Below are 21,864 nucleotides of genomic sequence, written 5' to 3'. Positions count from 1 at the left end.
ACGGGATAATGACGGGCCGACACTCGGGGTACGGGATAATGACGGGCCGATACTCGGGGTACGGGATAATGACAGGCCGACACTCGGGGTACGGGATAGTGAAATTGTTGTCACCCCCATACTTACAGTAATCCAGTCTGTGTGAATACTCGTCTTCTTATGACAGCTGAGATGGGGGTCGATATTTCGGAGCCCCCCTGTACACGGCTGGACACTCCCTCACATCCTGGCCTGTCATAACTGCAAGGGGAAAGCCATCCAAAATCAATAGCCGCCTGCCCGCCAGGCCTCGGTCCCTCCTCTAATGAAGTTCTCTCCTTATTTCCCCTGTGGGCGCTTGTAGCAGCTATTGGGAGGTGAAGATTAATGGCGGAGGGGCGGCCAGGAGGAGCGACTCTGCTCTAATTACCCGCGCTTGTCTATGTCCTTACACACAGCAGTATAGGAAGGGTTAAGGCCGCAGTGCTGGCTCTGCCCATTGTGGAGGATCTCTACAGCGATACAGGGCGAGGTGTGAAGTCGGACGTCCCGGCCAGGCTCGGCTGCTCCAGCTCTGGAATATTTTTATATGTATTTTTGGGTCAGATTTAAGGATATTTCCACTATTGCAGCAGATTTGGCTAATGGCCCCGCCGGCTCGCTGAGCACTTACCACCATGATATAGCGATTCTTTGCTGCACAATCTCCTCTATTATTCTGCCTGGAAATGTATAGGTTATAGACTGGGTTTTACCACTTCACTGGCCGTATGGGGGTGTCCTTACATGGGGTGGATGTGGTAGCCCTGACCGGATTGTGTCAGAATGTGTAGAGACAGCCACAAATGGTAACACCCAGGAGACAGCTAGTTCTACATTTCCAGGAGGAGTAACAGAGGGACCAGTTTTCTTATAAGACCCTTCCATGTCCTCCTGCCGGTCTGACCTCCTTCCCGTCTCCTATGTCTATGCAGTTGAGCTCACCTTACAAGTAACAGCTCATTTGCATGCATTTCCCAGGATGCTTTGCTTACACTACAAGGATCTCCACAAGGTAAAGCCGCCGTCCTCCTGACACTAGGTGCGTGTACACACTGACTCTGGTTCTGTCATTCTGACATTTATTCAGTTTTTGACAATTTTACAATAAAAAAAATGCAGTTTTATAGCAGAGACGGTAGATGGCGACGATATATGGCCCATAGTATAACAAGCCCTGTCACCTGGTCATGCAGGAGGCGGCCATATTGTATCCTGAGTCAGTACTCAGGGGAGATTTATACAACGCCCAACCTGTGGCCCATGCCGTGTCCATAAGAGACCGACTACGCTGCGTCCTAACCTAAGGATGGCGCCATATGTTACTATAGTATACAGGACGGCATGGGTGGTGCTATATGTTACTATACAGGGTGGACTCTGCAGGCTGAGGGCGTATACACCACTATATATTAACATAGTATACAGGACGGCATGGGTGGCGCCATATGTTACTATAGTATACAGGACGGCATGGATGGCGCCATATGTTACTATAGTATACAGGACGGCATGGGTGGTGCTATATGTTACTATACAGGGTGGACTCTGCAGGCTGAGGGCATATACACCACTATATATTAACATAGTATACAGGACGGCATGGGTGGCACCATATGTTACTATAGTATACAGGACGGCATGGATGGCGCCATATGTTACTATAGTATACAGGACGGCATGGGTGGTGCTATATGTTACTATACAGGGTGGACTCTGCAGGCTGAGGGCATATACACCACTATATATTAACATAGTATACAGGACGGCATGGATGGCGCCATATGTTACTATAGTATACAGGACGGCATGGGTGGCACCATATGTTACTATGGCATACAAGGTGGCACTATATGTTACTATAGTATACAGGGTGGACTCTGCAGGCTGGGGGTGTATACACCACTATATGTTACCATAGTATACAGGACGGCATGGATGGCACTATATGTTATTATTATATATAGGACGGCAGCATCAGTAAGGTATGGCTGTGGTATACAGGTGGTCTCTGTAGGTCGGGGGTGTATACACCACTATATGTTACCATAGTATACAGGACAGCAGTATCCGTATAGTATGGCTGTTATATACCAGTTGTCTCTGCAGACCAGGGGTATATATAGCACTATAAGATACTATAGTATACAGGACGGCAGCATCAGTATAGTATGGCTGTGATATATACGGGTGGACTCTACAGGCCGGGAGTATATACAGCTCTGACTAAGAGGATCACATATATAATAAGGCATCATAAATGGGGGAGGGGAGCAGAATAGCAGGCGGTCCCTTTAAATCATTGGGCTTGGCTGACACATTGCGCAGTTTCTGCAGCTGTGAGAAGTCAGGGATGTATTACATGCTGAGGAGCTGCCGTATACCAGGAGGTGATGGATGACGGCAGCATCAGCTCTAGGGAACGATGGGTGAAGACCAATATGGTTGACACAAGGATTTCTGCCTGGCATGGAATGAGGGGTCGGACAGAAGCGTCACTGGGAAAGCTGGGTTACCTGGGAAAGCTGGGTGATACTGGGAAAGCTGGGTGATACTGGGATATTACAGGGCGCAGATAACTAATACAGGATAGAATAAGACTTAGAAGTATCCGGAGATGGCGAATTACACGTCAGGCTTATAACATTGGCCCCATTGTGTTATACCAGGTGCAGGGTCTGAGGGGCCGGAGCATGGCACAAAGTATTGGGGTCACGCCCCCCAGACCCTGCACCAGCCATAACACAGTGGTCCTAGAAGGGACTGCATGTTCTTGATGTAGGATCGGAGGTGGCGGCCATGTTGTAGGATGGATGAACATTCCTGTGAAGAGAGTTTAAAGGGATTCTCCAGATCAAACCTGATGTGTCATAGCTGGTGTGACGTCTCAGGGGCGGGACGTGACCTCCCGAATTCTTGCTCCAACCATCTCAGGGTCACTGCACCTCTTTAGAGCCGCACTAAACAATGGGGGAATCTTATAAACGTGTTCACCAACCTTCTGGCCTAGATGGGGCCGATCCTGGGGCCACAAGGGTTTTCCCATCTCCCTGTTTCAGCGGCTTTCCCTGTTGTCTTCTCACTTCCTATATCCCCCTCTCCCCCATCTTGCTGAACAGGACACTAGGAAGTATCACAATACTTATGCAGATCAGATAATATGCAGATGCCTGTACAGAAGGACTCAGTGTTATCTGTGTGTTTACATAGAGAGATAACAGACCCGGCTTTATCAGCAAACTGCAATTATCTGACCGGATTGTCCTGCCGGCAGAGCAGTGAGTGACGTCACTTGTCCTATCACACAAGTCCGTGGAAAGGTGTGTGTAAACAATGGGAGGAATAAGTGCACAGAGCAGGCAAACAAAGCAGCAATGCAAAAGCAATATCCTTAGGAAAAGTCTTCATAAGCTGCCAGTATAGATAGGAGGCTTGGCACGGGACAACCCCTTTAAGTCGCCTCACTTACCCCTTTAGAATAGTGGGAGGAGCAGGGCAGGGGCGCCTCAGCCTGACAAATTTAGGAACATGTCAGGAAAACGTGATTGTGAACCAGTGATGTCACCGATTCTTCATTGGTAACATCAGTAGTTCTCAATCGGGTCTTCCTAAATGTGTCCAATGTGTTACAGATAGAGCGGAGCCCCCGGGACATGTGATGATGGCTTTACGGAGGACGGCAGCTACACCAGCTTTACTTTAGTCACTGTGACTATTTCAGCTCTGCTACACCTCTCGGTGTGCCTAGTCTACAAGATGGCCGCCACCAGCCTCAATAATGGACCAGTCCTATAATACATGAGAACATTCTCGCTATATAATCTACATTAACTCTTCGTGCGCCAGCAGTCAGTCTTCAGCCCCGGAGAAATCGAGACGGTCGGCACTTAATTTCCTTCCCTCGCGTTCACAATGGGCGAATTAGCCGTGATTGAAGAGCAGGTTCTGAAAGAGACAAGAGACGGCAGAGAGTTTAGTCAGACTCGCAACGTTTCTACGTTAACAAGAGCGTAATTACGGCGGAGAAGTCATCCTGAGAATTGCTCATTTAGAAACTTTACCGCGGTGCTGATACATATAATCAGCGGCTGTGGATACACAGAGACGGACGCCGGACAGCCGCACGCAACGACTTCTTGACAGGAGCGCGGTTCTTATGTTTGCCATGACAACCAGATAGTGTCAGCGACGACTAAGTTATAAAAAAAAAAAAAAAAAGGGCCTGTCCGACGCCACCTGGTGCAGGTTACCTGGCAAGTGACTGACTAATGTCCTGCAGGGCTCCGGCATCAAGACGGACCGGAGGGGGTAAGTACATAGGGGATGGGTCTGGATTATAGGGATAGGGGGGGTAACTACCTGAATGGTGCGGGTCTGACCACAAGGATACGGGTCCCCCCCCCTTCCCATCTGACTGGAGCAGCAGGTCCAGTATGGCTGAATCCCGAAAATATATGGAGCGCCATCCTATAGTACACCGTCCTATACCCTAGCATCCAATACTGCGCCATCTCATACCATAGCATCTTATACCGCACCGTCCTATACTGCACCATCCTATACCATAGCATCTTATACCGCACCATCCTATACCGCACCATCCTATACCATAGCATCTTATACCGCACCATCCTATACCATAGCATCCTATACCGCACCATCCTATACCGCACCATCCTATACCGCACCATCCTATACCATAGCATCTTATATCGCACCATCCTATACCATAGCATCTTATACCGCACCATCCTATATACCATAGCATCTTATACCGCACCATCCTATACCATAGCATCTTATACCGCACCATCCTATACCTCACCATCCTATACCATAGCATCTTATACCGCACCATCCTATACCATAGCATCTTATACCGCACCATCCTATACCATAGCATCTTATACTGCACCGTCCTATACTGCACCATCCTATACCATAGCATCTTATACCGCACCATCCTATACCGCACCATCCTATACCATAGCATCTTATACCGCACCATCCTATACCATAGCATCTTATACCGCACCATCCTATACCATAGCATCTTATACTGCACCGTCCTATACTGCACCATCCTATACCATAGCATCTTATACCGCACCATCCTATACCATAGCATCTTATACCGCACCATCCTATACCGCACCATCCTATACCATAGCATCTTATACCGCACCATCCTATACCATAGCATCTTATACCGCACCATCCTATACCATAGCATCTTATACCGCACCATCCTATACCGCACCATCCTATACCATAGCATCTTATACCGCACCATCCTATACCGCACCATCCTATACCATAGCATCTTATACCGCACCATCTTATACCGCACCATCCTATACCGCACCATCCTATACCATAGCATCTTATACCGCACCATCCTATACCATAGCATCTTAGGGGGAGTTCACACGGAGTAAAATGGAGTGTAATTTGGAGCGTTTACGGAGCGTTTACGGAGCGTTTACGTAAACGCTCCGTATACGCTCCGTATACGCTCCAAATTACACTCCATTTTACTCCGTGTGAACTCCCCCTTATACCGCACCATCCTATACCATAGCATCTTATACCGCACCATCCTATACCACACCATCCTATACCGCACCATCCTATACCATAGCATCTTATACCGCACCATCCTATACCATAGCATCTTATACCGCACCATCCTATACCGCACCATCCTATACCATAGCATCCTATACCGCACCATCCCATACCATAGCATCCTATACCGCACCATCTATACCATAGCATCCTATACCGCACCATCTATACCATAGCATCTTATACCGCACCATCCTATACCATAGCATCTTATACCGCACCATCCTATACCATAGCATCTTATACCGCACCATCCTATACCGCACCATCATATACCATAGCATCCTATACCGCACCATCCCATACCATAGCATCCTATACCGCACCATCCCATACCATCTTATACCGCACCATCCTATACCGCACCATCCTATACCATAGCATCCTATACCACACCATCCCATACCATAGCATCCTATACCGCACCATCCTATACCATAGCATCTTATACCGCACCATCCTATACCACATCATCCTATACCGCACCATCCTATACCATAGCATCTTATACCGCACCATCCTATACCATAGCATCTTATACCGCACCATCCTATACCATAGCATCTTATACCGCACCATCCTATACCACATCATCCTATACCGTACCGTCCTATACCGCGCTGGCCTGTACTGCACCATCCTATACCATAGCATCCTATACCGCACCATCCCATACCATAGCATCCTATACCGCACCATCCCATACCATAGCATCCTATACCGCACCATCCTATACCATAACATCCAATACTGTGCCATCCTATACCACATCATCCTATACCACGCTGGCCTGTACTGCACCATCTTATACCGCGCCATCCTATACCGCAGCACTTTATGGATATCGTCAATGGGAAAATGTGCAAAATTAACCCTAACTTTTCTGGATTCTAAAGACAGCGCCACACCTCTACAAAGGCTGTGTGCGGTATTGCAGCTGAGCCTCATCCACTCCAATGTAGCAGATCTGTAATACCAAATACCTGCCATGTTTCTCTAAGTCTGGAGCTCCCCTTTAATGGCCTCTCCCATCCTGACCGCCCGCTGTTGAGGGATTTGTAATACTAGAAGAATTTACAAATCTATTCAAGCAAATTACTGACTCGCTTCATTCTACACGCATGAAACGTTCCACGTGGCGGCTCCGGACGGTTTCGCATCACCTGATTCATCGGATGCAAGACAGGAGACCGATCCCATAAATATTAATGACCTGGACACTGAGGTACAATCTCCGAACACGAGGGCGAGCGCCACACCGCGAAGGATTCGCACCCAATGTGCTAAACTAGTCCACAAACTCCAAGCAGCGATGTGATGGAACTACAACTCCCAGCATGTCCGATGTCTGGACAGTCAATAGCTGGGAGTTGTAGTAGCCCCACCGATCCACGTGGATTTAGGGATGGATATAAAGGCGGCGCTATCACTACCGTAGGGCAGAGTCTTATACTGTACACAGACGAGGATGCGCTAATAATATACAGGACACCAGAGCGCCCCCTGCTGTGCCGCTCTCATTGGTTACTGATTCTATGTACCAAGTCTGCCAGGTCCCCCATATCATCAGATGATATAGATAAGGCTATGTAGAGATCAGGGCTCGGCGGAGTTCCTCCAGGTCTGCGTTCAGCTAAGCCGCTGTCCATACGACCACTGTGAACCGTATCGGGCTGACACTACAGATGCCACATGATGATGTCATCAGAGACATGGCCGACCTCTCCGGGCCTCTCCATCCTATTCCCGCAGCAGGTTTGTCGGTAGACATATAGTGGTATAAGTCGCCCACATAATGCTGCAATAATGTTGACTAAATAGTAATAGCACATGATGCTTATCATACCAAAATACAATAGTCACATGAAAGCACCATAGAGTATCCACGTTATATCATCAACACAAGTAAACAGGACTTTATAGTATTTCTAAATAATACTAATAAATAATACCACCATATAGTGCCCACATAATAGTACTTTACCATTCCTAAATAATACCATAAAACTCCCATATTATATAATGGACACATGATTGTACCTTACCATAACCTTAAATAATACCAACATACGGTGTCCATATACAACGATCCATACCTTACTGGGCACACACAATCCCACCATACTGTGCCCATGTAATAGGACTTTATTGTTCCTAAACAAGACTACCATACAGTGCTCATAGTATACAATGAACATATAACGCTACATTACAATGCCTAAATAATACCAACACATAGTGCCCACATAATACAGTGATGCATACCTTACTGTAATTAATAAGACCACCAGTGCCCACATAACATTGCCATAAAGTGCATATAATATTATCGACCGTGTGCACATAGCATGCACAATAAACAGTACCATACAGTGTAATAATACCGCCATATAGTGCTTACTAACAGCACCCTACAACACCAGCAGGGCTGCCACCCTATACTACAATTAGCAAATGCACAGAGCCCAAAGTGATGGCGGCCACACATAATATTACACAGACCTGAGGAGATGTATAGCGGCGCACGAGGCGGAGATTCTCACTATAGTGCCGCTATACCACTTACAATGTGCACCCATATATCCTGCAGCCCCCTCCTCTCCTGTATACTCTGCACTGCTGTATATGATCTCTACATGGCAGGAATAGTCTTTTTGTACGAGACCTCGGAATGAGCAACTGCAAAAAAAAAATTACAAATGTGCGCGGTCCTGGGCAAACACGAACCATTAAAACTAAACGTGATGCGTACAAGTGAACGTACAAGTGAAATCTGTCACGCTTAAAATAGCAAAAACTGCCCCAGGGAAAAAGTGCCATTGTCGTCCTAATGATACACCGCACTCGCTGCTGCCGCACCGGCGCCTGGTCCCTGCCCGAGGGTTTCCATACATTGTGATGGTTCCACTAACTCCCCCCCCCCCCCCCCCCCCCCAAGCACCCCTGACCCCAAATCTCAGCAGGGGGATTCATAACAGCGGTGGAAAATTCACCCCAACCGCATGTCACACACATAATGGCAGAATTACTGATTGTTCCTCTGCCAGGAATAAGAAATATCTCTAAAAACGAGCGTCACGTGAAAAATACCAACTTTATACCGCGCTCCTCCTGGAGACGTCTCCGGTCTGAAGGACGTCGCTTGCCTGTGGATACGGGAGTTATTATTCCAACATGACAAGATGCCTAAATCATCCCCAATGTTTGTCAGTTTTTGTTACTTTTGTTGGTGGTGAATGGATCGGTAAGACTCAGCGCGGCGGCCGCTGCTCCGGCTCTAAATGCCCTTGTAATTGTTTTTTGTTCTGGTGTTATTAATACCTGCAGGTAGCCATTTGTGCATGAAAGCTGCACCGCAACACACACAACAGCTGCAACGCAACCGATATACTGAGGGCGAGCGGGGAAATCAGTCTGAAGAGCCCGAAATAAACTGCATATACAGCAAGTCCGGCCAGTGCAATATATAAATCACACCGTGCCCTGGGATAGTATATATGTATGGTGTGCACTGGAGGCAAGAGGACGACATACTAACATATGGCAGAAAAATATTATTTGCAGATAGATTTAAAGGTTTACAAGAATATACTATAATACTGCCCCTATGTATAATAATATAACTACTATAATACTACCTCCTATGTACATAAATATAACTACTATAATACTACTCCTATGTACAAGAATATAACTACTATAATACTACCTCCTATGTACAAGAATATAACTACTATAATACTGCTCCTATGTACAAGAATATAACTACTATAATACTACTCCTATGTACAAGAATATAACTACTATAATACTGCTCCTATGTACAAGAATATAACTACTATAATACTACCCGCTATGTACAAGAATATAACTACTATAATACTACTCCTATGTACAAGAATATAATTACTATAATACTACTCCTATGTACAAGAATATAACTACTATAATACTACCTCCTATGTACAAGAATATAACTACTATAATACTGCTCCTATGTACAAGAATATAACTACTATAATACTACCCGCTATGTACAAGAATATAACTACTATAATACTACTCCTATGTACAAGAATATAATTACTATAATACTACTCCTATGTACAAGAATATAACTACTATAATACTACCTCCTATGTACAAGAATATAATTACTATAATACTACTCCTATGTACAAGAATATAACTACTATAATACTACCTCCTATGTACAAGAATATACTACTATAATACTACTCCTATGTACAAGAATATAACTACTATAATACTACTCCTATGTACAGGAATATAACTACTATAATACTACTCCTATGTACAAGAATATAACTACTATAATACTGCTCCTATGTACAAGAATATAACTACTATAATACTGCTCCTATGTACAAGAATATAACTATTATAATACTACTCCTATGTACAAGAATATACGGTAACTACTATAATACTGCCCCTATGTACAAGAATATAACTACTATAATACTGCCCCTATGTACAAGAATATAACTACTATAATACTACTCCTATGTACAAGAATATAACTACTATAATACTACTCCTATGTACAAGAATATAACTACTATAATACTACTCCTATGTACAAGAATATAACTATTATAATACTACTCCTATGTACAAGAATATACGGTAACTACTATAATACTGCCCCTATGTACAAGAATATAACTACTATAATACTGCCCCTATGTACAAGAATATAACTACTATAATACTACTCCTATGTACAAGAATATAACTACTATAATACTACTCCTATGTACAAGAATATAACTACTATAATACTACTCCTATGTACAAGAATATAACTACTATAATACTACTCCTATGTACAAGAATATAACTACTATAATACTGCTCCTATGTACAAGAATATAACTACTATAATACTGCTCCTATGTACAAGAATATAACTACTATAATACTGCTCCTATGTACAAGAATATAACTACTATAATACTAACTCCTATATACAAGAATATAACTACTATAATACTGCTCCTATGTACAAGAATATAACTACTATAATACTACTCCTATGTACAAGAATATAACTACTATAATACTAACTCCTATATACAAGAATATAACTACTATAATACTGCTCCTATGTACAAGAATATAACTACTATAATACTGCTGCTATGTACAAGAATATAACTACTATAATACTACTCCTATGTACAAGAATATAACTACTATAATACTACTCCTATGTACAAGAATATAACTACTATAATACTACCTCCTATGTACAAGAATATAACTACTATAATACTGCTCCTATGTACAAAAATAATAATCACAAGTCTACAAATGTGGTAAGTATGAGCTGTATACAGGCCATGTGTGTGGAGTTTAGAGTTTACATGTATGAATTACTTAATCGGCCTCCTTGACCTCTGTAGATATTTTGGGTGCCCCATGTGACTCTCCAGTACGGTCCATGTTGCGGTTTTCTATGGTCACTGTATCTTGTGTCCTATGTTTGTGCAGTCTTGACCTATGTATACAGTACATTACATATAAAGTATACCTATATTATTGATACCAGTACATTCCGCCATCTCTGGCTTCATCTATAATCGCGGTACAAGTTCCTGCCGCTATAAATCTCCCACGGTGTAGATTCTCGTGACTAGCGGGCGCCCAGCAGAGAGCGCGGAGATGTGAGACATGTTGTTTATACCACAACAAAGGACCTGGATGTGCAGAGATCCTTCCGGCGCCCTGAGCGGGGTCTCCTCATTACACGCAGGTATTTAGCGGGGGTCAGTCACTTGGGTTATTGGCGAGGAGACGACGACATTACCATGGAGAACGAGCAACTTGTCGCCAATTCACACTGACCTGCTATTGAAGGCGGAATAGTAAATTTAACGCTGCTGGTAATTTGCAAAGAAAACGATGGAAAAAAAAAGAATCTAGAACAGAAGTTTCCAGCGCCTGCGAGTCTGGCCTGATTTTCGGAATAGAAAGCTTTGAATCGGCAGCGAGCGCTACGCCTGGTGACATTTAATAAAAGAGGCTTTGTTCTTTAAGACGCGAGTACCGTACACTTAGCTTCTGCACAACAGGCCGCCATGTGTCACTCTCTGTGTAACAAGACGTTTTAAAGTACGAACACAGAAAAAAATTAGAGTCGGACTCCATTGTTTTGCCGCCGTACGCCGCGGTTTTCAGTGGGGGCCGAACCGCTGCGAGGCACAAAAAGCGGGGAAAGGATTCAAAGAAGGAGAGCGTTCCCGTCTATCCTCGGCAGCCATTTAAGTGTTGTTACTCTTAATTGCCTGGCCCCTGAGCGGGAGGGGGGAGAACGGACTCCGGAGACCCTGTTAATTCTTACTAAAGAGAAAAGCACTGGCGTGACGGCGGGGGGGAGATTATATGCCGAAATCGGGAAACTCTATCCACGGCCAAGATGGAAGCCAAGTCTTAAAGAGCCTGAACAGATGATCAGTCCCCCACCAGGTGCACAGACCCAATGTGATCTGTCACCAACAGGTCCTTTGTTCACTGCAGTGGGTGCGTGCCAATGTGACATCAAGACTATGGCGCGGCGGGAAGACAAAGTAAATGCAATATGGTAACTGTTACAGGAACCCTTCAGCTCTACAGAAGCAATGCACGTAACGGGAGCCCTCCTTCCGGTGCTGTTCTGGGAGTCTGAGACACGCCCCCTTTTGTCCCTTTTAACCCAATCTCTGCTGAGGCAGCTGCACCAGGACCCTTTAAGGAGGGTAGATGGTAAAAGTAGGTTTTCCCTGGCACGGTGTGGATCCAGTAGGTGGCGCTGCTTTGGCTCATGTCCTTGCCCCATCATGTGACTGATCAGATTAGACACTCCCTCCTTCCCCGATCCTACATTAAATCAGGTTGTATTTAGTAAAGGTGTATTTTGCTACAACAAATGCCAAGGCTCCAAGGGTGCAAGCTGTGAATGCACGGCCATTAGACCAAGGTCACTGCTGAAACAGCGCCACCTACTGGATCCACACCTCGTGAAGCCATGGCCTACCATGTGCATGTGAAATTCTAATAGATTGCAGTTTGGATTTTCTGCCTTGAAATCTGCACGTAATCCTGACCATGACCCTGAACCCTTATACACCAGGTCAGAGGGCTGCCGAGTGTGGCTTCTGCTCATCTACTGTCCTGTATGTGGTTTGGCCCCATTTTGGCTTCCGTCTTTCCCAAGTAGTTGGAGAAGTTTGCTCCTTCCTCCTTGCTGTTCCATTCTCTGTTCTTGGTAAGTTCTGCCATACCTCTGCGGCCTGGTAGACGTGCGCAGTAAGCGGTGGCATATGTCTGCGGGCACAGCTTCATCATTACAGTGTAGTCATGTGTTACAAGTATCTGGTAATGATACAATGTATCGCGTCCTTCATGCTCGGCCTGCGTGACAATGTACTCATCTGTGACACTCATTCTATATTTATAGATACAAGACGGCGACAAAACAAACAGACAAACAAACCCGGCGATAGCGCTTTAATTATGTATAATGCCCCCGCCTCGTGACCCCTCAGAAGTGAAAAGCGAGAGGAGATTCATTTAGAGGTCGTTCTACGCCTGAGCCGGACGATTGAGCTCGGAAAGGTGATTAGAAGTGATCCATAATGGAGGGGATTGTATTAGAACAACACAAGTCCTCTGTACGCCTCCGACTATCACGTGTCCTATCTGCAGAGAGGTTGTCGGGCGGCTGGACACCGACTGAGCCCGAGACCTGCTGAAGGAAAACGGACTCTAGCACCACCTTCTAGAGGACAGCTCCCTATAGATCAATGCCTGGTTTTCCAGACACCTAGTTGGGGTTAAAGTCTTGCCAAAATAGCCAGAATATCTACTCTGGAGCACCATGGCCAACCCGGCGCGTCTCAAATATCTGAGCCTTGGACACAGGTGAATCCGCCCTTAATAAAGTAATCCAAATTGCAACATATATAAGAAATGTAACTAAGGTGAAGCTAAGAATAAAGCTGCGCTGGTGCAAGCGTGGCCCGGGGCGGAGTGCTGCAGTGCGTCTGAGCACCACTTGCAGTAACATCTGTGCCAGTGATCTGTGACTGATACCCGAATAGCGCTGGAGATGGAATATGAATGAGACACTTTAAAGGTGCCGAACAGATCGGGATGGAGAGACCCCCCCCCCCCCCGGCCTAGATGAGAACGCCGCGCACGATGCCAGGCAGCTTTATTCAATCATATAAGTAAATGAGATTTACAGTTTGGAGCGCGGCGCGGCGGGCAGGACGCTGGGCAAACATTCATTTACAAGGCTTCCGGGTAAACAGTCCGGTATGATCCATGGCTTCGGCTGTCCGGAGTCGGCTTACTTCACACCTTGGCACCCCGGCGCAATCCAATTAACTGAGATTTTTCTGCTAATAACGGCGTCTGTAGAGGTGCTATACTCCGGCGCTACGGGCGCTGGATCGGTGACTGTCAAGCTATTGATCGCGGAGTTTGCAGCCGATAATCCGCAACAACGTGATATTATTAAAGGGGCGATAACTAAGCGAGTTGTATAAACTGATAAGTAGGTCATAAACACAGAAAGGAAAACATGAGTGGGTATGGGCTTGTGGGAACACTACAACTCCCAGCATGATCTATGGCTGTCAGGGCATGCTGGGAGTTGTAGTGCTGTGCAACTGGAGACTACTGATCAAGTACTTGCCTATATTCCTATATTAAAGCACGCCTGTCCTGAGAACAGGGCTCCCCTGATGCCCCATAAGGAGCTGCTGGACCATGTAACCGAATTATGTGATGTCATCAGCGGAGCGATGATGTCGTACCTACTTCAAACTGCTAACTGGTGGAGCCCCAAGTGTCAGAACCCCACCGATCACATACTGATGGGGTCCGAAAGACTTCAAAAACATGGCTGCTTTCTTCTTTTCAGGAATTGACATCATGTCAGTTTGTCCCATGGCCATGCTACACCTCAGTCCCACTCAATGGACATGAGGTCACTTCCTGAGAAGAAGAAAGCAGCCATGTTTTTGAAGTCCTGCATGGCCCCTTTACACAAGTCCTAGAAACCCCTCTAATGTTGTTGGCGGCCTCCAAATTCCCCATTGGCAGAATAGATTGGGGAGATGAGGATCGACAACTGGATTTCAACATGCCCCAATCCTTTTGTTCAGAGGAGCGGCATACACCCCTCTCCCCATTCAGAATACACGCACGCACAGCTGAGCCAAGTGTGCATGTACATCGGCAGTCATCAATGTATCTTCTTCATTACATTATTATCCATTATATAATGACCAGCCATTATAAGAACCTTCCCAGGCCGGTGATGGCGGAGGCCGGATCTCGGTACACGCACACACACATCGGATAATGACAACCACCAGAGGCCGGTGATGTCAGGCCGGTGATGGCGGAGGCCGGATCTCTCGGTACACGCACACACACATCGGATGATGACAACCACCAGAGGCCGGTGATGTCAGGCTGGCGATGGCTGAGGCCGGATCTCTCGGTACACGCACACACATCTGATGATGACAACCACCAGAGGCCGGAGATGGCGGAGGCCGGATCTCTCGGTACACGCACACACACATCGGATGATGACAACCACCAGAGGCTGGTGATGTCAGGCTGGCGATGGCGGAGGCTGGCTCTCTCGGTACACGCACACACACATCGGATGATGACAACCACCAGAGGCCGGTGATGTCAGGCTGGCGATGGCTGAGGCCGGATCTCTCGGTACACGCACACACATCTGATGATGACAACCACCAGAGGCCGGAGATGGCGGAGGCTGGCTCTCTCGGTACACGCACACACACATCGGATGATGACAACCACCAGAGGCCGGTGATGTCAGGCTGGCGATGGCGGAGGCCGGATCTCTCGGTACACGCACACACACATCGGATGATGACAACCACCAGAGGCCGGAGGCCGGATCTCTCGGTACACGCACACACATCGGATGATGACAACCACCAGAGGCCGGTGATGTCAGGCTGGCAATGGCGGAGGCCGGATCTCTCGGTACACGCGCACACATCGGATGATGACAACCACCAGAGGCCAGTGATGTCAGGCTGGCGATGGCCGGATCTCTCGGTACACGCACACACACATCGGATGATGACAACCACCAGAGGCCGGTGATGTCAGGCTGGCGATGGCGGAGGCCGGATCTCTCGGTACACGCACACACATCGGATGATGACAACCACCAGAGGCCGGTGATGTCAGGCTGGCAATGGCGGAGGCCGGATCTCTCGGTACACGCGCACACATCGGATGATGACAACCACCAGAGGCCGGTGATGTCAGGCTGGCGATGGCGGAGGCCGGATCTCTCGGTACACGCACACACATCGGATGATGACAACCACCAGAGGTTTATGACTTTTGGCAAAACAAATCCAATGACTCATAGTTTCCGAAAAAGGCAAATCTACAGAAAAAAAAACCAGCGGCCCTTGGCACTCACCTTCCAGTTTTGCAGTAAACAGATTTTTTTTATTTCCGGAAATAATAAAAAATAATGAGGATCAATCCTGGGAGCGGAGTATAACGCAGGTCCTGATGTTTAATGAGGAAGCGCCTGCTACACGGTGTCAGAAACAATCCAATACTCTGCCTGCAACCGGGGCGCAGTCTAATAGGAGTGAATGGGGCCATGACATATGCCCGGCTGTCTCTTCTCAATGCTGCTAAAATAAGACGGCCTCTCTGCACAACGTGTCCTATAAAACCATAGAGGGGGGCCATACTAGGATCCCCCCTAGAGTTAGGAGAGGACTAGGTGCAATGCTCAGTGCACCCAGGTATTACAAAGCCTCTCATTTAGTTAATTGACTGCCCTGTAATACCGTATGTCTCCAGCAGTGGCCACTACAGGAAAAGATACAGCTGTCCACTGCTTCACCTGGTGGTAAAAGCTGATTACTGCAGGTTTCCACAGTCTCAGTATAGGAGAATCCCTTGTAAAGGGGCAAAAGCCATACAAATAGCTGGACAGGTCAGGCAGAGACACATGGTCAGGGCTGTACGTCTACGTTAAAGGGGTATTCTGATCATTTTAAAGGTAAGGGATAACTAGTAGATTGGGGAGGGGGGGTAATAATTTGAACCCCCTAATCATAAGAATGGGGTGTCCATTGTACTCCACATGTGCAGCTTCTGCTTTTCTGGCAGTCACCTAGAGACAGCGAACCTGCCACTCCCATTAGACAGGAGAACAGGACCCCCCTTCCTATGTTTGGTGGGGGTCCCAGCAGTTAGGTAATGCCTCATCCCCATGGTGCTTGATTTTTTAGAGGAACACTCCAGACAGCACTGCTACTCTATCATACACCATGCAGGGCAGCGTATGGTAGGAGTAAGGCCTAAGGAGGCGGAGCCTGATACAAACATGCTGTATTTGGTGTTCACCGTGTCAGGCTCCGCCTCCCGAGGCCCTGCCCTAGGCATACCACCATATATCCGTTTTCCCTGGTGTGTTCCTTTAAGACCCATTAAGCGTCAGACCGGCGATTCATAACCCTAAGAACGCGCAGCCCAAGCGCCGCCATCCCGAGCTGAAAGATCAAACCACGCTCCTGAATTTTGAGAAACTCCGCTGTTTTATGAACTGCCGCTTGGTGAACGCTGATAAAGACACATCTGCTCTGCCTTCCTTCCACTGTCCACCGCGCCGCGGTGCTGTAATGGATATGACGACGCCTTTGGGAGCATTTGTCATAAAACTGACAAATTCTGACATGGCTTTGGCACTCGGATAGCTGCAGATTTATGCCAAGGAAGGGAGAATACGCCATTCTTCAGCGGGCGATGGGTACATTTTTCAGCAGGGCATCCCTAATTAAAGGAAGGAAGAAAAAGACGTCCGCAGATTGATGGCTTTTGTGGGACGGCTTTTCACGCTCAATTTACGGGAGTATAAATCGTTCCTGGAACTTAAGAGGGGAGAAAGGAAGAAGGGAGGAGGCCTCGGATTGTTGTCTGCAAAAATACAGAAAAGAGAGAAAAAAAACCCAGAAGAGACTTTGAAAGTTTCGCTCCCCTCCGCCGAGCTGTTTGGAACATCAAGGGCTCCGGCGTGATCACAGAACGGGTGTCAGTGGGAGCCATTCAAGCGGGAGATGAAGAGGCGAGAAGAATTCTAGGTTACGCAGTCAAAGACGGAACAGAGAGTCTGCCTTACAGAGAACCGAGACAGGATCTAGAGCGCGGCTGTCAGGAAGACTCCGAGCGGCCAACAAGGCCCAGACTGCCCAAACTTTTATACAAGTTTCACAAAGAAAAGAAAAGTTAAGTTTCTCAATAAATGAAGAGACGGCGGCGGCGAGGGCGGGAAGCGAGTGGGTCGGCGAAGAGCAGATCTGTCTGCAGAGAAGAGGCGAAAAGCGAGGAGCCGCTGAAATAAAGTAAAATGCCGAAACTCACCTACCCCGGCCCCCTGTTTCATTCCATGTCAGGCGGAGCAGCTCAGGTGACTATTGCAGTCACTGGTCTTATTTTGGGTGATGTCACTGTTAATATAACACTGACGACAAAGGTGCGGCTGCAGAGGCCTGTGATTGGTCACAGCAGTCACCTGAGCACTTCACGTCCAGCCCAGGCTATTAGGGGAGGTCATGCTGGATCGTCTTCCCAGCACCTCTATCAAAACTCTCAGCTCTTCCATCCTTTAATAGCCCCCCCTCCACCAATTCCAGCACAGTTGGAATTTTTTCTCTAGCCCCCACCATCCCCGACCAATCAGCGCCTTAATTTTGGTGTCTGATTTGCTAACTAAACTCCCTAATGGCAAGGGGTGTGACTCACACTGTCTGCCTCTGATTGGTCCTCTGAGACACGCCCCCTGCCCCCCTCTCCTATGATTGGTCCTCTGAGACACGCCCCCTGGCCTGCTCTTGCCTGACACCACCCACTTGATATTAGAGTGTTTAGATTGCATATCAGGCACCAGAATTAATGGTATCGATTGCTCAGGAATGGTGAGGTCTAGAGAAAAAATGTCAACTGTTCTGGAATCGGTGGAGAGGAGGCTATTGTAGGATGAAAAAGCTGCAGCTAGTGGTGGTGGTGAAAGGTTCTCCTCAGAGAAAAGTTTATGGAAACCCATGTGATAATGATGTGTGAGGTCACTGGGTGGACTGGCTGCGGACAGTAATTACTATAATCAAGATGGCGGGCAGGAGATTTGGCGCATAGGTGAGATTATGGGATGGTGGGAAGTAGGATATGGCTGCCGGAGATTATCCTTTAAGAGTAAGGCCACAATATAATGGAAAACTGCGCCAGCGAGAAATGTACAATCCACTAAGGACATCGCAACTGGAGGAGAATGTGGTGCCATATAGTACCATATTGGAACCATACACCCCACACAGGATAGATGGCAAGTGTCTGATCCCCAGGGGTCCGGTCTTCCCCGATTGAATGGAATGATGGCGGCTCTATAGGACTGATGGATACGGCACAGCGCTGGGTTATCCGTGTATGAGCCCGCCATACACCTGGGCGACTGTTTACGCTGTGGACTTGCCCCCTGTTCTCGTATTCGGTGGGGGGTGCAGGCGTTCATTAGCGGTCCTGAGGATTGTGGACAACTTCTCTAATATATTGTACAACGTTGATCCTGAGCGGAGCCATCCATTCACTGTACGGGGGTGGCCGCCGATCAGATGCAGATTACAGTCTCGTTGTGTTTATGGACGGCGGCAGTTTTCGCTTTATATTCCGTTTATGTTTAGATACATTATAAGTGAGACACACTGACGCGAGCGGCTCGGCGCGGACGCTGCGGCGTTTATCTGCACTCGCCAGATAAGAATCATCATTAAGCCGCTTTTCTTAAGTAATAAAAGCTGATGAATTGTTAATGTGCAAAACAAAGCCGGGAAATCTCTGCAACGTAATCGCCGAGAGGTCTAATCAGATTTATTCACTTTCTACCTGTTGTTGTTCATCGTGTCCTTACTATACACAAGTGCAAGGAGAGAGGGCCCGGCAGCCAATCACATCACAGCAGGAGAGTGCGGATCGTGTGATCAGTCCCCAACAGCACAGAGTATTTCAGGAGAGGAGAGTGCGGATCGTGTGATCAGTCCCCAACAGCACAGAGTATTTCAGGAGAAGAGAGTGCGGATCGTGTGACCAGTCCCCAACAGCACAGAGTATTTCAGGAGAGGAGAGTGCGGATCGTGTGATCAGTCCCCAACAGCACAGAGTATTTCAGGAGAGGAGAGTGCGGATCGTGTGATCAGTCCCCAACAGCACAGAGTATTTCAGGAGAGGAGAGTGCGGATCGTGTGATCAGTCCCCAACAGCACAGAGTATTTCAGGAGAGGAGAGTGCGGATCAGGTGATCAGTCCCCAACAGCACAGAGTATTTCAGGAGAGGAGAGTGCGGATCATGTGATCAGTCCCCAACAGCACAGAGTATTTCAGGAGAAGAGAGTGCGGATCGTGTGACCAGTCCCCAACAGCACAGAGTATTTCAGGAGAGGAGAGTGCGGATCAGGTGATCAGTCCCCAACAGCACAGAGTATTTCAGGCGAGGAGAGTCCTGATCATGGGATCAGTCCCCAACAGCACAGAGTATTTCAGGAGAGGAGAGTGCGGATCGTGTGATCAGTCCCCAACAGCACAGAGTATTTCAGGAGAGGAGAGTGCGGATCAGGTGATCAGTCCCCAACAGCACAGAGTATTTCAGGAGAGGAGAGTGCGGATCATGTGATCAGTCCCCAACAGCACAGAGTATTTCAGGAGAAGAGAGTGCGGATCGTGTGACCAGTCCCCAACAGCACAGAGTATTTCAGGAGAGGAGAGTGCGGATCAGGTGATCAGTCCCCAACAGCACAGAGTATTTCAGGCGAGGAGAGTCCTGATCATGGGATCAGTCCCCAACAGCACAGAGTATTTCAGGAGAGGAGAGCGCGGATCATGTGATCAGTCGCCAACAGCACAGAGTATTTCAGGAATGGATTGAACAACCTTCTACATATGTGAATATGTTTGAGGACAAGGTCAGGAGCAAAGTGGAGACAAATGGAAGGTGATAGATTAAAGGACAGACTAGGGCTCCTGCAGCGCAGAGTATTTCAGAGGATACGAACTGTACAGCCTTGTTTACATTAATGGGGACAAATGGAAGGTGATGGATAAAAGGACAGACTAGGACTCCAGCGGCGCAGAGTATTTCAGAGGATATGACCTGTCCACCCCTGTTTACATTAATGGGGGCAAGGTGAGGGCTCGGGGTAATGGGGTGAGGTTATGAAGTGGCAGCAGAGGATGATACAGGACTATAGAGATACAATCCTCCTGTCAGACGCCGCTCGGCATTAAACAAGGTTAATACATCCCACTTGTTTTAGATCAGTTTACACAATTAAAAGGAAATTCCTGAAGAGTAAGAGCCGATTTGTCATGACAATGAAGATGTAGCTGTCAGATCACAAGCTGCAATTGTAATTCCCCAGGTCCGATGCTGACTGCCTGCTGAGCTTGTAATATCTCTCAGGTCCGCTTCCCTGCAAATGAATCCTGGATGAAGACAGTTTTGGCTAATCAGCTGAAATCTGCAACGAGAGGGATACAGGAGCCTTAAAGGGGAAGGCGCGGCAGGTACATTGTGTCTAATTACCAGAGAGACGAATCTGCATAAATTCCCAAAACTTGTAACATCTGCCTGAAAGTGACTGCAACATACTAAGCATCAATGCCCTTCATAGTAATGGCCTGCGCCAACAGCGACCCTGCCCCCTGCATGGGGAGAGAGGACGCCATTCATTGGGCTGACAGCTATTCCTCCTGACTCTCCTCTGCACTTGAATTCCTGGCTTGGCCTAGCATGCATGTGTTCTCAGTGGGAAGAGAGGAGCAGACAAAGCAAGCTGCAGGTCTATGGATGCTCCAAAAAGGCAGCAGGGGATTGTGCGGTGCATGCACTGAAAGTCTACAGCACAGGCGTGGATATAGGTGCGACAAGATGGCGGCTGTGTCCTGCAATATACAGTCCTATGAAAAAGTTTGGGCACCCCTATTAATCTTAATCATTTCTAGTTCTAAATATTTTGGTATTTGCAGCAGCCATTTCAGTTTGATATATCTAATAACTGATGGACACAGTAATATTTCAGGATTGAAATGAGGTTTATTGTACTAACAGAAAATGCGCAATATGCATTAAACCAAAATTTGACC

At 47.1% G+C, this 21,864-nt stretch overlaps 1 protein-coding gene across 3 annotated transcripts in view; it reads right to left on the bottom strand.

Annotated features, from left to right (window-relative positions):
* Positions 1-1,078: 1,078 nt before the first annotated feature.
* Positions 1,079-21,864, bottom strand: part of CHCHD6 (coiled-coil-helix-coiled-coil-helix domain containing 6) — a 146,771-nt gene continuing 125,985 nt past the window's right edge. For 2 of the 3 annotated variants that reach the window (XM_075286117.1, XM_075286118.1), the window contains one exon: positions 1,079-3,963. In XM_075286117.1, the coding sequence (XP_075142218.1) occupies positions 3,940-3,963 (24 nt within the window). In that variant the 3' untranslated portion in view covers positions 1,079-3,939. The remainder of the gene's footprint in view (positions 3,964-21,864) is intronic. The other variant, XR_012717430.1, reaches the window with a different exon arrangement.

The sequence above is a fragment of the Leptodactylus fuscus genome, chromosome 9, assembly GCF_031893055.1.
Source record: "Leptodactylus fuscus isolate aLepFus1 chromosome 9, aLepFus1.hap2, whole genome shotgun sequence".
NCBI lineage: Eukaryota > Metazoa > Chordata > Amphibia > Anura > Leptodactylidae > Leptodactylus > Leptodactylus fuscus.
This window is presented reverse-complemented; position numbering and strand designations above follow the sequence as displayed.